The 16,285-nt window shown below is 41.3% G+C and overlaps 1 protein-coding gene across 1 annotated transcript in view; it reads right to left on the bottom strand.

Moving 5' to 3' along the window:
• Nucleotides 1–10,494: 10,494 nt before the first annotated feature.
• LOC311129645 (cystathionine beta-synthase-like) overlaps nucleotides 10,495–16,285 on the bottom strand; it is a 31,563-nt gene continuing 25,772 nt past the window's right edge. The window contains exon 14 of the mRNA XM_084162004.1: nucleotides 10,495–12,096. Coding sequence (XP_084018130.1) covers nucleotides 11,936–12,096 — 161 coding nt within the window. The 3' untranslated portion in view covers nucleotides 10,495–11,935. The remainder of the gene's footprint in view (nucleotides 12,097–16,285) is intronic.

The following is a 16,285-nucleotide window of genomic DNA, read 5'->3' as shown; positions in this document are numbered from 1 at the left end:
AGCTGTATAGCTGAGTTATCATAAGGTCCGGTGGTGAAGCGCTAGTGAGTAAGAGGGTTAGCAGGGGCTAGTAAGGGCTAGCAGATGGATGGAATCTTCGTGGTTAACGTCGTAACCACATCAGATGATTTCGTCGGCAGACCAGTCGTGTAGGATCGGCGGGGCTTCGTGTCAACACTAGGTGGTCCCGTCCGGTTGACAGAGAGGTAGATAGCCGGGAGATGGGCCTAGCTCAGGATGATTAGCCAGACCACAGCGTCCGTTTTGTTGTAGCCAGCTGGTAGCGATGAATCCGGAGTTAAAGGTCCAGTGATTCAGTGATTCCGGCGGAAAAACTGATATGTTCTGGGTCGATAACGCGCTGTGCAGACTGGCCGAATATCCGGTGATCAATGTCCAGTGATTAAAATTAATCCCGCGGAAAAAATCCAATGTTCTGAGTGAAACACCGCTAGCTGTGGCTAATAGCAAGTAGCTAGTTAGCTGAAACTGGCTAGCTAGTTTCAACTGGAGATTCTAGATTCTAGACAAAGGTAAGTCAACAATAGAATCCGTTCCACATTGAGTGAGGCGGGTTGCAGGAAAGTATATTTTGTAGAAGGATGAAAAGTCTGATAGGGAAACATGTACGAAAAATACAAAAAAACAGGGTATTTACAGGCTATTTACAGACACACGACAGAAACAGGACTGCACTACTTCGCCATCTAGTATACAGTGGCTTGCTAAAGTATTCAACCCCCATTTGATTTACACAACATGCCTACCACTTTGAAGATGCAAAATATTTTTGATTGTGAAACAAACAAGAAATAAGACAAAAAAACTGAAAACTTGAGCGTGCATAACTATTCACCCCGCCAAAGTCAATACTTTATAGAGCCAACTTTTGAAGCAATTACAGCTGCAAGTCTCTTGGGGTATGTCTCTATAAGCTTGGCACATCTAGCCACTGGGATTTCTGCCCATTCTTCAAGGCAAAACTGCTCCAGCTCCTTCAAGTTGGATGGGTTCCGCTGGTGTACAGCAATCTTTAAGTCATACTACAGATTCCCAATTGGATTGAGGTCTGGGCTTTGACTAGGCCATTCTAAGACATTTAAATGTTTCCCCTTAAACCACTCAAGTGTTGCTTTAGCAGTATGCTTTGGGTTATTTTCCTGCTGGAAGGTGAACCTCCGTCCCAGTCTCAAATCTATGGAAGACTGAAACAGGTTTCCCTCAAGAATTTCCCTGTATTTAGCGCCATCCATCATTCCTTCAATTCTGACCAGTTTCCCAGTCCCATGCTTCACTGTGGGGATGGTATTCTCGGGGTGATGAGACATGTTGGGTTTGCGCCAGACATAGCGTTTTCCTTGATGGCCAAAAAGCTCAATTTTAGTCTCATCTGACCAGAGTACCTTCTTCCATATGTTTGGCGAGTCTCCCACATGCCTTTTGGTGGTGGCCCTTGCTTAGTGGTGTTGCAGACTCTGGGGCCTTTCAGAACAGGTGTATACAGTGGGGGAAAAAAGTATTTAGTCAGCCACCAATTGTGCAAGTTCTCCCACTTAAAAAGATGAGAGAGGCCTGTAATTTTCATCATAGGTACACGTCAACTATTTTTATGAATTTATTTGCAAATTATGGTGGAAAATAAGTATTTGGTCAATAACAAAAGTTTCTCAACACCTTGTTATATACCCTTTGTTGGCAATGACACAGGTCAAACGTTTTCTGTAAGTCTTCACAAGGTTTTCACACACTGTTGCTGGTATTTTGGCCCATTCCTCCATGCAGATCTCCTCTAGAGCAGTGATGTTTTGGGGCTGTTGCTGGGCAACACGGACTTTCAACTCCCTCCAAAGATTTTCTATGGGGTTGAGATCTGGAGACTGGCTAGGCCACTCCAGGACCTTGAAATGCTTCTTACGAAGCCACTCCTTCATTGCCCGGGCGGTGTGTTTGGGATCATTGTCATGCTGAAAGACCCAGCCACGTTTCATCTTCAATGCCCTTGCTGATGGAAGGAGGTTTTCACTCAAAATCTCACGATACATGGCCCCATTCATTCTTTCCTTTACACGGATCAGTCGTCCTTGTCCCTTTGCAGAAAAACAGCCCCAAAGCATGATGTTTCACCCCCATGCTTCACAGTAGGTATGGTGTTCTTTGGATGCAACTCAGCATTCTTTGTCCTCCAAACACGACGAGTTGAGTTTTTACCAAAATGTTCTATTTTGGTTTCATCTGACCATATGACATTCTCCCAATCCTCTTCTGGATCATCCAAATGCACTCTAGCAAACTTCAGACGGGCCTGGACATGTACTGGCTTAAGCAGGGGGACACGTCTGGCACTGCAGGATTTGAGTCCCTGGCGGTGTAGTGTGTTACTGATGGTAGGCTTTGTAACTTTGGTCCCAGCTCTCTGCAGGTCATTCACTAGGTCCCCCCGTGTGGTTCTGGGATTTTTGCTCACCGTTCTTGTGATCATTTTGACCCCACGGGGTGAGATCTTGCGTGGAGCCCCAGATCGAGGGAGATTATCAGTGGTCTTGTATGTCTTCCATTTCCTAATAATTGCTCCCACGGTTGATTTCTTCAAACCAACCTGCTTACCTATTGCAGATTCAGTCTTCCAAGCCTGGTGCAGGTCTACAATTGTGTTTCTGGTGTCCTTTGACAGCTCTTTGGTCTTGGCCATAGTGGAGTTTGGAGTGTGACTGTTTGAGGTTGTGGACAGGTGTCTTTTATACTGATAACAAGTTCAAACAGGTGCCATTAATACAGGTAACGAGGGAAGACAGAGGAGCCTCTTAAAGAAGTTGTTACAGGTCTGTGAGAGCCAGAAATCTTGCTTGTTTGTAGGTGACCAAATACTTATTTTCCACCATAATTTGCAAATAAATTCATAAGAAATCCTACAATGTGATTTTCTGGATGTTTTTTTCTCAATTTGTCTGTCATAGTTGATGTGTACCTATGATGAAAATTACAGGCCTCTCTCATCTTTTTAAGTGGGAGAACATGCACAATTGGTGGCTGACTAAATACTTTTTTCCCCCACTGTATATATATACTGAGATCATGTGACAGATCATGTGACACTTAAATAAAGTCCACCTGTGTGCAATCTAACTAATTATGTGACTTCTGAAGGTAATTGGTTGCACCAGATCTTATTTAGGGGCTTCATAGCAAAGGGGGTGAATTCATATGCACACACCACTTTATTTATTTTTTTGAATTTTTTGAAACAAGTAATTTTTTGAAACAAGTAATTTTTTTCATTTCACTTCATCAATTTGGACTATTTTGTGTATGTCCATTACATGAAATCCAAATGAAAATCCATTTAAATAACATGTTGTACTGCAACAAAATAGGAAATGCGCAAAGGGGGTTGAATACTTTTGCAAGGCACTATAGGCTCTTAGCAGGAGGAACACTGCAGAGCAAATCTGAGTGAGTGTGAGAAGGGGAACATAGCTACATGCAGATTAGACATTATGAGACAGATATTAAAGTGGCTTAAACACTGAATCACTCCAAGTACAAGCCAATGTCACCCTCCTCCTCTCAATGGATCCTGGATAATATCCAATTACCCAAAGGACTAAAGAGGTGGAGGATGAAAGGAGGAGAGAAGAGCAGAAAAGGGGGCGAGAAGAGGAGGAGAGAGGGGTTTGCTATCATTTGGCTGTTCTGAGCATGCTCAAGACAAAACAATTATGCCCAAATAACACAAATGCACTCTGCTCTGTACACGTTGAACATGCAGTAATTAATTGTGACTTGCACAGAACTCCCTGACCATCCATCCTCTTTGAGATACTTTTGGATTACTTTCCCCTTAAGAAGCATTAGAAGATGACAAAAAAGATTCAGCAAATGCATTTGGTGTCATTCATCATAGTGGTCTCTGACTTGTGGTGACTCACTCAGTTGGAACAAACTTAAACTTGTGCCTTTTTTCAATGCTGAATTGAATGTCATTCAGAAAACAGAAAGATATCATACAAGGGGCCCAGGCCCAACAACTCAGGAGCCAGGCCCATCCAATCAGAATGACCAAACTGGACATTATTTGTATTTTTACCTTAACATGCAAACCCCATCAGATAGAATCCATGGCAAGCAGTACACTGGGTTTGTCAGATTTTATATAAAAACAAAGAAAGAGAGTCGCACACGCTATGTATATACTCCCAGTAATTTCTTGGGTAAGAAACCACCAACGTTTCGGCACCACTGTGCCTTCTTCAGGGTAATGTTATGATTGCTTGAACCTGGTTATGTAGACAGACAGTGCAATTAGTGCAACCAATGACAATAGTGAGGGGTGTGTCGTAATTGTTAGGTTAATCAGAATGAATTGAGCGAAACTGTTAAAAGACAATAGCCCACAGCATATTGAATATATTATGCCATTGTTATCATTAGCATTAGCATAACATTAGCATCAACATACATTGTTTCATTTAATTTCATATATTTAAATATTTCAAATTTCATTAAATGTTTTTGTTACATGTAATCTTTTGGTTCAACCATAATGCATAATAAGCATAATCAACAGGGGGAACATATTGGGTGTACGCTGATAAGCTGTAATAAGAATACATTAATTTTCAAGACCTGTTCACAGAAAATATAATTAGTCATAAGAAGGGCCTGAGATCAAAGTCAATATTCAGACCACTAGGGGTCAATGTTTTTAAGTAGGATATCCAGTAGGCCTCCCTCTGTAGTAGTAGGTTCTCAATGTTACCTCCTCTCCTTGGTAGAGCAACATGCTCAGTGCCTGTGTATTTGAGGGAGGAGATTGGATGGTTAGCTTCAACAAAGTGAGCTGCTACAGGATAGTCAGTGTTCTTACACCTGATTGAGCTGCGGTGTTCAGCTATGTGTTGTTTTAATTGTCTTTTCTTTTGTCGTATGTAGGCTTTCCCACATGTACAGGTAATGAGATAGATTACTCCCTTTGTCTTGCATGAGATGATACCCCTAACAGGGATTTTTCGACCTGTATGTCTGAAGAAGGATGTTTTTGTAGTGCTTCTGAACTATGCGCATGAGCCACATTTGTAGTTCCCATTTGGAATAGGTGTCAAGAGTGTCTGAGTGGGCTCAGGGGAAAGTCAGATCTCACTAAGCTATACCCAATATTGTAACCACGCTTATATACCACCAGTGGGAGTTCTTTGAAGAGGTGTGCAATTTTTTTGTCTGATTGCATAATATGCCAGTGCTTTTTCAGGATTGCTTTCATTTTCTCCGAACACTTGGTGTACTTAGTGCAAAACACTGTTGCGTTGTTTTTCTTCTTTGCTTTAGTTTTTAGCAATTCCTCTCTTGGTTTTTGAGATATTTTCATCATTGCAGCATTGAGAATTATTTCCTTGTAGCCTCTCATTTTGAATTGAACTGTCATTTTCTTAGCATTGCTGTCAAAATCTGACTGGTGGCCACAGATTTGTTTTAACCCTGCATAACTGGCTACATGGTAGACCATTCTTGAGGGGAAGGGGATGCATACTATCCGCACGTAGCAGGGTATTGCGGTCTGTGGGCTTTGTGTATAAGGCTGTATGTAATGCATCATTCTCTTTGATGATCCATAAGTCCAGGTAATTAATTTTTTTCTCATCAGTCTGCATGGTGAATTTGAGATATTCAGAGCTCTCATTTAATAGAGTTTGGAATTAATTTAGTTCCTGCTGACTTCCTTCCCAGAGCACAAAGACATCATCTACAGTTGAAGTCGAATGTTTACATACACCTTAGCCAAATACATTTAAACTCAGTTTTTCACAATTCATGACATTTAATCCTAGTAGAAATTCCCTGTCTTAGGTCAGTTAGGATCACCACTTTATTTTATGAATGTGAAATGTCAGAATAATAGTAGAGAGAATTATTTATTTCAGCTTTTATTTCTTTCATCACATTCCCAGTGGGTCAGAAGTTTACATACACTCAATTAGTATTTGGTAGCATTGCCTTTAAATTGTTTAACTTGGGTCAAATGTTTCGGGTAGCCTTCCACAAGCTTCCTACAATAAGATGGGTGAACTTTGGCCCATTCCTCCTGAAAGAGCTGGTGTAACTGAGTCAGGTTTGTAGGCCTCCTTGTTCGTACACGCTTTTTCAGTTCTGCCCACAAATTTTCAATAGGATTGAGGTCAGGGCTTTGTGATGGCCACTCCAATACCTTGACTTTGTTGTCCTTAAGCCATTTTGCCACAACTTTGGAAGTATGCTTGGGGTCATTGTCCATTTGGAAGACCCATTTGCAACCAAGCTTTAACTTCCTGACTGATGTCTTGAGATGTTGCTTCAATTTATCCACATAATTTTCCTTCCTCATAATGCCATCTATTTTGTGAAGTGCACCAGTCCCTCCTGCAGCAAAGCACCCCCACAGCATGATGCTGCCACCCCGTGCTTCACGGTTGGGATGGTGTTCTTCGGCTGGCAAGCACCCCCTTTTTCCTCCAAACAAAACGATGGTCATTATGGCCAAACAGTTATATTTTTGTTTCATCAGACCAGAGAACATTTCTCCAAAAAGTACGATCTTTGTCCCCATGTGCAGTTGCAAACCGTAGTCTGGCTTTTTTTATGGCGGTTTTGGAGCAGTGGCTTCTTCCTTACTGAGCAGCCTTTCAGGTTATGTCGATATAGGACTTGTTTTACTGTGGATATAGATAATTTTGTACCTGTTTCCTCCAGCATCTTCACAAGGTCCTTTACTGTTGTTCTGGGATTGATTTGCACTTCTCGCACCAAAGTACGTTCATCTCTAGGAGACAGAACGCGTCTCCTTCCTGAGCGGTATGACGGCTGCGTGGTCCCATGGTGTTTATACTTGCGTACTATTGTTTGTACAGATGAACGTGGTACCTTCAGGCGTTTGGAAATTGCTCCCAAGGATGAACCAGACTTGTGGAGGTCTACAAAAAAAATTCTGAGGTCTTGGCTGATTTCTTTTGATTTTACCATGATGTCAAGCAAAGAGGCAGAATTTGAAGGTAGGCTTTGAAATACATCCACAGGTACACCTCCAATTGACTCAAATTATGTCAATTAGCCTATCAGAAGCTTCTAAATCCATGACATCATGTTCTGTTTTTTCCAAGCTGTTTAAAGGCACAGTCAAATTAGTGTATGTAAACTTCTGACCCACTGGAATTGTGATACAGTGAACTATAAGAGAAATAATCTGTCTGTAAACAATTGTTGGAAATATTACTTGTGTCATGCACAAAGTAGATGTCCTAACTGACTTGCCAAAACTATAGTTTGTTAACAAGAAATTTGTGGAGTGGTTGAAAAACAAGTTTTAATGACTCCAACCTAAGTGTATGTAAGCTTCCGACTTCAACTGTATGTATCTCTTCCATAGGAGGATTTTAGAAAGTAGGGGGTGTGTCTCTGTTTTCTAAATGAGTGCTTCCTCAAATTGTCCAACATACAGGTTTGCATAGTTGGAGGCAAAAGGGGAGGCCATGGCTACACCCCGAATTTGAAGGAAAAAGTCTGACTCAAAGATTAAGTAGTTATAGGATAATACCAGTTCAGCGAGTTGCAAGATGCAATCATTGGAATGGTGCAAGGGTAGGGTCTCTCTGCTGAAGGAAGCGTTGCAGCGCCTGCAAGCGTCCAGTGTGTGGGATGTTAGTGTACAACAGGGTTCTTCAATTCCGGTCCTGGAGGGCCGAAACACTGTTTTTTATTTCTACCTGGTAGTTAATTGCACTCACCTGGTGTCCCAGGTCTGAATTAGCCCCTGATTAGAAGGAGAGGATGAAAAACAGACGTGTTTCAGCCCTCCAGGACCGGAATTGAAGAACCCTGGTGTACAAGCTCTCCACATCAAAAGTGGCCAGCAGGGTGCCCTCTGGTGTCCTTCCTAAGCCCTCTATCAATGAGATCATGTGACTAGTGTCTTTGACATAAGATGGGAGATTCTCAACCATCAGTTTAATGTGGTGGTCCACGAACTTAGAAATGTTGGACGTCACAGAGTCAATTGCTGCTACAATGGGTCTACCTGGGGGAGGAGACACTTGTTTGTGTAATTTTGCGACTGTACAAAAAGTTGGTATCTTAAGAAATTTCACACATAGAAATAAACATTATTATTTGGTGATTTGTCCTGATTCCAAATCGCTATTATGCTGGAATTCTAGGATAGGGTCATGATTCAGTTTGTGATAGAAGTCACCTTTAGATAGTTGTCGGTGACATTCATTCACATAGTCACATTTGTTTTGTATACAAATTCCTCCTCCTTTGTCACATTTTTTTATGATAATGGAAGGATCTGATTGTAAGTCCTTAAGAGCCATTCTCTTGTCTCTACTCAGGTTATCATAGGATTTGTGTTTCTGTTTGTCTTTCAGTAGGTCACCTACATCATTTTCAACAATCCTGCAGAAGGTTTCTATGGATGCATTGCATTTTGGGGGAGGTACAAATTCTCAGGTACCTCAGCTTGCTTAGTCAGATTTGATGAAATATAACAGAACAGATTAACTGGAATGCCATTCACTCTCACGGGATGACTAACTGAAAGCCACACCCCTAATAAACCACGAATATGACTTGACTGCATTGAGGCATATGTCACTGTGCTTCTATGGCTATATGCACCATGCCACTGCCTATTTTATTTGTTCATTCAGCAAACAAGGCAGCTCATAATCCTGTGCCTTTATCGCAGTCAACACACCTATATTTGTGCTTTAATTAGCTTTAAAAATGTAACATTTTCTCTCAGCCTCATGGCAAAATTTGTAGAATAGCATGAGAAGAGGTACAGTGCATTCAGAAAGTATTCAGACACCTTGACTTTTTCCACATTTTGTTGTTCTAAAATTGATTAAATAAATGTTTTTCCAAATCAATCTACACACAATACTCCATAATGACAAAGACAAAACAGGTTTTTAGAAATGTTTGCAAAATAAAATAAAATAAATACCTTATTTACATAAGTATTCAGACCCTTTGCTATGAGATTTGAAATTGAGCTCCGGTGCATCCTGTTTCCATTGATCATGATTGAGATGTTTATACCACTTGATTGGAGTCCACCTGTGGTAAATTCAATTGATTGGACATGATTTGGAAAGGCACACACTGGCCTATATAAGGTCCCACATTTGACAGTGCATGTCAGAGCAAAAAAAAAAAATGAGGTCGAAGGAATTGTCCGTAGAGCCCCAAGACAGGTTTGTGTCGAAGCACAATTGAAGGTCCCCAAGAACACAGTGACCTCTATCATTCTTAAATGGAAGAAGTTTGGAACCACCAAGACTCTTCCTAGAGCTGGCCGCCCGGCCAAACTGAGCAATCGGGGGAGAAGGGCCTTGGTCAGGGAGGTGACCAAGAACCCAATGGTCACTCTGACAGAGCTCCAGAGTTCCTTGTGGAGATGGGAGAACCTTCCAGAAGGACAACCATCTCTGCAGCACTCTACCAATCAGGCCTTTATGGTAGAGTGGTCAGACGGAAGCCACTCCTCAGTAAAAGGCACGTCAGCCACTTGGAGTTTGCCACAAGGCCCCTAAAGGACTCTCAGACCATGAGGGAACAAGATTCTCTGGTCTGATGAAACAAAGATTGAAATCTTTGACCTGAATGCCAAGTGTCACGTCAGGAGAAAATCTGGCACCATCCCTACGGTGAAGGATGGTGGTGGCAGCATCATGCTGTGGGGATGTTTTTCAGCGGCAGGGACTGGGAGACTAGTCAGGATCGAGGGAAAGATGAACGGAGCAAAGTACAGAGAGATCCTTGATGAAAACCTGCTCCAGAGCGCTCAGGACCTCAGGCTGGGGTGAAGGTTCGCCTTCCAACAGGACAACGACCCTAAGCACACAGCCAAGACAACGCAGGAGTGGCTTCGGGACAAGTCTCTGAATGTCCTTGAGTGGCCCAGCCGGAGCCTGGATCTGCAGAGAAGAATGGGAAACTTCCCTAATACAGGTGTGCCATGCTTGCAGCGTCATACCCAAGAAGACTTGAGGCTGTAATCGCTGCCAAAGGTGCTTCAACAAAGTACTGAGTAAAGGGTCTGAATACTGTTATATTTCAGTTTTGTATTTTTTTTAAAATTAACAACAATGTCTAAAAACCTGTTTCTGCTTTGTCATTATGGGGTATTTGCCTCATGGCAAAATGTGTAGAATAGCATGAGATAAGCTATAAAACTGAACATTATTCTCTTTGCCCCATGACAAAATGTGTAAAATTGCAGTATGTTTCTGGAGTGCAGCAGGTACTGTATGATTTTGTTCCAACTAGGCACCATAGGCTAGCACTTCCCCCTTGTGGGAATAATGTATACTGACTGTGCACAATCTTCCACTGTAATTCTCTTTAACTAAAGCATTAATTATCAAGACCATAACACACGCATCCACACCTCCTACCCACATGTAAAACTGTGATAAACAGGAAAACATGGACACCCATGTGTGCACACACACCACCCCCATGTTCAAGAGAAAAATAACAAGCCTTTATTGGAAACTAGTGAGAATATAATTACATCACAAAAGAACCTGAATAAAAAAATCAAGATAAATATTAAATGAACAGCTGGACCCAGAGCCAGGGTGGAAATACAGAGACAGGAATGTAGTTCAAATATCACCTCCATAACCATAGCCACATCACCTCACGCAAATACTGAAGCATCTGTCTTAACGTTTACATTTACATTTTAGTCATTTAGCAGATGCTCTTATCCAGAGCGACTTACAGTTAGTGAGTGCATACATTTTTCATACTTAAAAACACTAAAGACATATTTACATACAAATACATCCCTGCTAAAGTGAATAGATCATAACAGCTCTGGGTCCATGGTCATACATAACATTACACATTAATGATTGTACATAAAGTCAAAAAGTACAGAAAATTTGTAAAAAGTTCAAACAACCCAACCCTTGGCTTAAACAAACTGTCCCAGACAGACATGCCTGTATAAAACACCTGCACTGTGATGGGCCGCTCTGCTTTAAATACTCTCAACCAACAAACTATTCAATACAGCCTTATTCAATACAATAAAAAAATTACCCAACACAAGGCATACTGTTTGGGTTGCAGTTTGATTGTGTGCCAAACTCGCCTATCCTTAACCTGACCTACCCTGTGACCTTGCTTACTTTCCAACCCCTTCAAACAAAAGACAGGTACCCTTCACTGACATCCTATCTCTTTGAATGTTGTCAATGAATGTTGTCTTGGTATCCATTTCAGATTGAACAACACAAATAACCATTTTTTGGTACATGCCATGTCTTTAGCTGCCACTACATGGCGATGTAACTTCGTTGGTATCAAATAAGTAATTAAGAATCTATGATGTGCTTTAAAGTCTTAAAGATGTATGTCACATTTGCATATCAGTTACATACAAATCTTAATGCAATACAAAATGGTAGCTATATGATGACTATTTAGCTGAAAGATTCAAATTTACTGAGTTGTTAGTCTAGCGATGATATTGATATCGGCAATAAAATAAAGTCAGAGGAACACTATTTATATGTAGATCTTAAAGTAAAAGTTACTTTCAATAATGAAGAGGCAAGACAGATGGAAGTGTCTCGAGTTGCACACTGTTTGTTACATGTAATTTCTATACCTTAAAGTTAGCGGAAAACTATGTATCTGAAACCAGCTAAGTTGCTTCAATCGCAGTATAGGCTACAATGAATAATTATTGTCATCACAGACAAATAACAAAACCGATGTAGCCAAAAAGGGAGGAAATGACTATACACTTCTTTTAAGACTAAACCACAACCCCCGCCACTCCTAAAAGTCTACATCTTCATAATCTTCTTCATTGTCATTGTCGTTACTCAGAGGGTGTCAAGCGGGCGGTCACTTCCTACTCTCCACAGGAAACAGGAAGTGGTGACAGCTAGTCGGTCAGTGAGCACTCTGACGTCATTGAGCACTCTGACAGCGTGCGCTCTCGTGCGCTTCCCCGCCTCTCGCGCGTGGTGATGTAATTAAGCATGTCAATGGCCGTTACCACCCCGAAAACCATCTGTCTAAGACAGGGCGAGCCATCCTCCATGTCTAAACAGAGAGAGAGAAGAGAGATGGTTATTATTACTATTGAGATAACAGACTGTGAGAAAGTTTGTGACGAAACCACTGAAATGTGTCCTGCAAGCAAGAGATTACATCAATTATGTAAAATTACTACTCCAATTAAACATATTCTCAATATCATACAGTGCCTTGCAAAAGTTTTCATCCCCCTTGGCATTTTTCCTATTTTGTTGCATTACAACCTGTAATTTAAATGGATTTTTATTTGGATTTCATGTAATGGACATACACAAAATAGTCCAAATTGGTGAAGTGAAAAAAATAACTTGTTTCAAGAATTTCTAAAAAATAAATAACGGAAAAGTGGTGCGTGCATACAGTGGGGAAAAAAAGTATTTAGTCAGCCACCAATTGTGCAAGTTCTCCCACTTAAAAAGATGAGAGAGGACTGTAATTTTCATCATAGGTACACGTCAACTATGACAGACAAAATGAGGAAAAAAAATCCAGAAAATCACATTGTAGGATTTTTAATGAATTTATTTGCAAATTATGGTGGAAAATAAGTATTTGGTCAATAACAAAAGTTTCTCAATACTTTGTTATATACCCTTTGTTGGCAATGACACAGGTCAAACGTTTTCTGTAAGTCTTCACAAGGTTTTCACACACTGTTGCTGGTATTTTGGCCCATTCCTCCATGCAGATTTCCTCTAGAGCAGTGATGTTTTGGGGCTGTCGCTGGGCAACACGGACTTTCAACTCCCTCCAAAGATTTTCTATGGGGTTGAGATCTGGAGACTGGCTAGGCCACTCCAGGACCTTGAAATTCTTCTTACGAAGCCACTCCTTCGTTGTCCGGGCGGTGTGTTTGGGATCATTGTCATGCTGAAAGACCCAGCCACGTTTCATCTTCAATGCCCTTGCTGATGGAAGGAGGCTTTCACTCAAAATCTCACGATACATGGCCCCATTCATTCTTTCCTTTACACAGATCAGTCGTCCTGGTCCCTTTGCAGAAAATATGCCCCAAAGCATGATGTTTCCACCCCCATGCTTCACAGTAGGTATGGTGTTCTTTGGATTCAACTCAGCATTCTTTGTCCTCCAAACACGACGAGTTGAGTTTTTACCAAAAAGTTATATTTTGGTTTCATCTGAACATATGACATTCTCCCAATCCTCTTTTGGATCATCCAAATGCACTCTAGCAAACTTCAGACGGGCCTGACATGTACTGGCTTAAGCAGGGGGACACGTCTGGCACTGCAGGATTTGAGTCCCTGGCGGCGTAGTGTGTTACTGATGGTAGGCTTTGTTACTTTGGTCCCAGCTCTCTGCAGGTCATTCACTAGGTCCCCCCGTGTGGTTCTGGAATTTCTGCTCACCGTTCTTGTGATCATTTTGACCCCACGGGGTGAGATCTTGCGTGGAGCCCCAGATCGAGGGAGATTATCAGTGGTCTTGTATGTCTTCCATTTCCTAATAATTGCTCCCACAGTTGATTTCTTCAAACCAAGCTGCTTACCTATTGCAGATTCAGTCTTCCCAGCCTGGTGCAGGTCTACAATTGTGTTTCTGGTGTCCTTTGACAGCTCTTTGGTCTTGGCCATAGTGGAGTTTGGAGTGTGACTGTTTGAGGTTGTGGACAGTTGTCTTTTATACTGATAACAAGTTCAAACAGGTGCCTATAATACAGGTAACGAGTGGAGGACAGAGGAGCCTCTTAAAGAAGAAGTTACAGGTCTGTGAGAGCCAGAAATCTTGCTTGTTTGTAGGTGACCAAATACTTATTTTCCACCATAATTTGCAAATAAATTCATAAAAAATCCTACAATGTGATTTTCTGGATTTTTTTTCCTCAAATTGTCTGTCATAGTTGACGTGTACCTATGATGAAAATTACAGGCCTCTCTCATATTTTTAAGTGGGAGAACTTGCACAATTGGTGGCTGACTAAATACTTTTTTCCCCCACTGTATGTATTCACCCCATTTGCTATGAAGCCGCTAAATAAGATCTGGTGCAACCAATTACCTTCAGAAGTCACATATTAGTTAAATAAAGTCCACCTGTGTGCAATCTAAGTGTCACATGATCTGTTACATGATCTCAGTATATATACACCTGTTCTGAAAGGTCCCAGAGTCTGCAACACCACTAAGCAAGGGGCACCATCAAGCAAGCGGCACCATGAAGACCAAGGAGGGCATTAATCAGAGAGGAAACAAAGAGACCAAAGATAACCCTGAAGCAGCTGCAAAGCTCCACAGCGGAGATTGGAGTATCTGTCCATAGGACCACTTTAAGCCGTACACTCCACAGTGCTGGGCTTTACGGAAGATTGGTCAGAAAAAAGCCATTGCTTAAAGAAAAAATAAGCAAACACATTTGGTGTTCCCCAAAAGTAATGTGGGAGACTCCCCAAACATTTGGAAGAAGGTACTCTGGTCAGATGAGACTAAAATTGAGCTTTTTGGCCATCAAGGAAAATGCTATGTCTGGCGCAAACCCAACACCTCTTAACACCCCGAGAATAACATCCCCACAGTGAAGCATGGTGGTGGCAGCATCATGCTGTGAGGATGATTTTCATCGGCAGGGACTGGGAAACTGGTCAGAATTGAAGGAATGATGGATGGCGCTAAATACAGGGAAATTCTTGAGGGAAACCTGTTTCAGTCTTCCAGAGATTGGTGACTGGGACGGAGGTTCACCTTCCAGTAGGACAATGACCCTAAGCATACTGCTAAAGCAACACTCAAGTGGTTTAAGGGGAAACATTTAAATGTATTGGAATGGCCTAGTCAAAGCCCAGACCTCAATCCAATTGAGAATCTGTGGTATGACTTAAAGATTGCTGTACAGCAGCTGAACCCATCCAACTTGAAGGAGCTGGAGCAGTTTTGCCTTGAAGAATGGGCAAAAATCCCAGTGGCTAGATGTGTCAAGCTTATAGAGACATACCCCAAGAGACTTGCAGCTGTAATTGCTGCAAAAGGTGGCTCTACAAAGTATTGACTTTGGGGGGGTGAATAGTTATGCACGCTCAAGTTTTTTGTTTTTTTGTCTTACTTCTTGTTTGTTTCGCAAAATAAATATTTTGCATCTTCAAAGTGATTGGCATTTTGTGTAAATCAAATGATTTAAAAAAAGATTGGAATCAGGTTCCAGGTTGTAAGGCAACAAAATAGGAAAAATGCCAAGGGGGGTGAATACTTTCTCAAGCCACTGTAAGTCCAAGATTTGGTAGATGGGAATGTTCTCCACAAAGGAAGTTGGAAACTAACTTCCCAGGCTCTTCATCCAAGGATGCAATAGCTGGCAATTACACCAAATCAAACCTTATCATTTTACAATAAGTTATGTAACTAGCTTCCTGTTTGAGAGACAGGGTTAGGGTTAGGTCCCAACGAGAGTCTGGTTCCAAAGAGGTCCTGTTGTTAGACAGGGGACACTGGATATAGGATGAACATAGCAAACTATGATAGGGAGCATAGGGGTGCCTAGTCATAGCTGGGGCCCAGTCTTTCCTGCTCAGGGCACATGGTCAGAAAAACTCCTTGCCATAGGTATGTCTCAGTAAATTATAGTAGATGAAAAGAATATACACAGCAAATTGGCTAGTGTTACTTAGTGTTTTCAGTGTAACATTTCTAGTGTTGATTCAGGAGTAATAATAACCCCACTGTTGGTGTTAATAACCAGTGTTGAGTGAGAGTGTGTGTTTGTGTCAGTTTTACTGTGTTGAGAGTAAAACATTCTAATCAAAACCATGCCCATCATTTCCCAGCATGCGCTACTGCAGCTAGATTTTTTAAAATATTGTTTTTAATATCTGTGTTTTTGCATGTACAGTACATTTATTGATTAATCTTATGCTACACAAAGATAAATAACATACATTTTTCTAAACTAATCCAATCAGTTAGTTAGATGTATTGCACCCGTTACTTAAATGGTTGTTCCAGTTTAAATGGTTTAGGTAGTCTCCTTTATCAATGTTCCTAACTCTGACAGTCATTCTGAATGCAGGTTGCGGGTGAATAGAAATTCTAACTGTTAGATGTCCGAACTCTGGCTGGATTCCAATAAGAATTACATATAATTTTGCAAGCCAGCATAACGTGACTTGCAGGCCTGATGTGGCCTGTAAACCAAACATGGCCATCAAAGTAAGGCCTTATGATATATGTAACGTATTGTCATAAAC

This window comes from Coregonus lavaretus, assembly GCF_964263955.1.
Source record: "Coregonus lavaretus genome assembly, chromosome: 5".
Taxonomy (NCBI): Eukaryota; Metazoa; Chordata; class Actinopteri; order Salmoniformes; family Salmonidae; genus Coregonus; species Coregonus lavaretus.
This window is presented reverse-complemented; position numbering and strand designations above follow the sequence as displayed.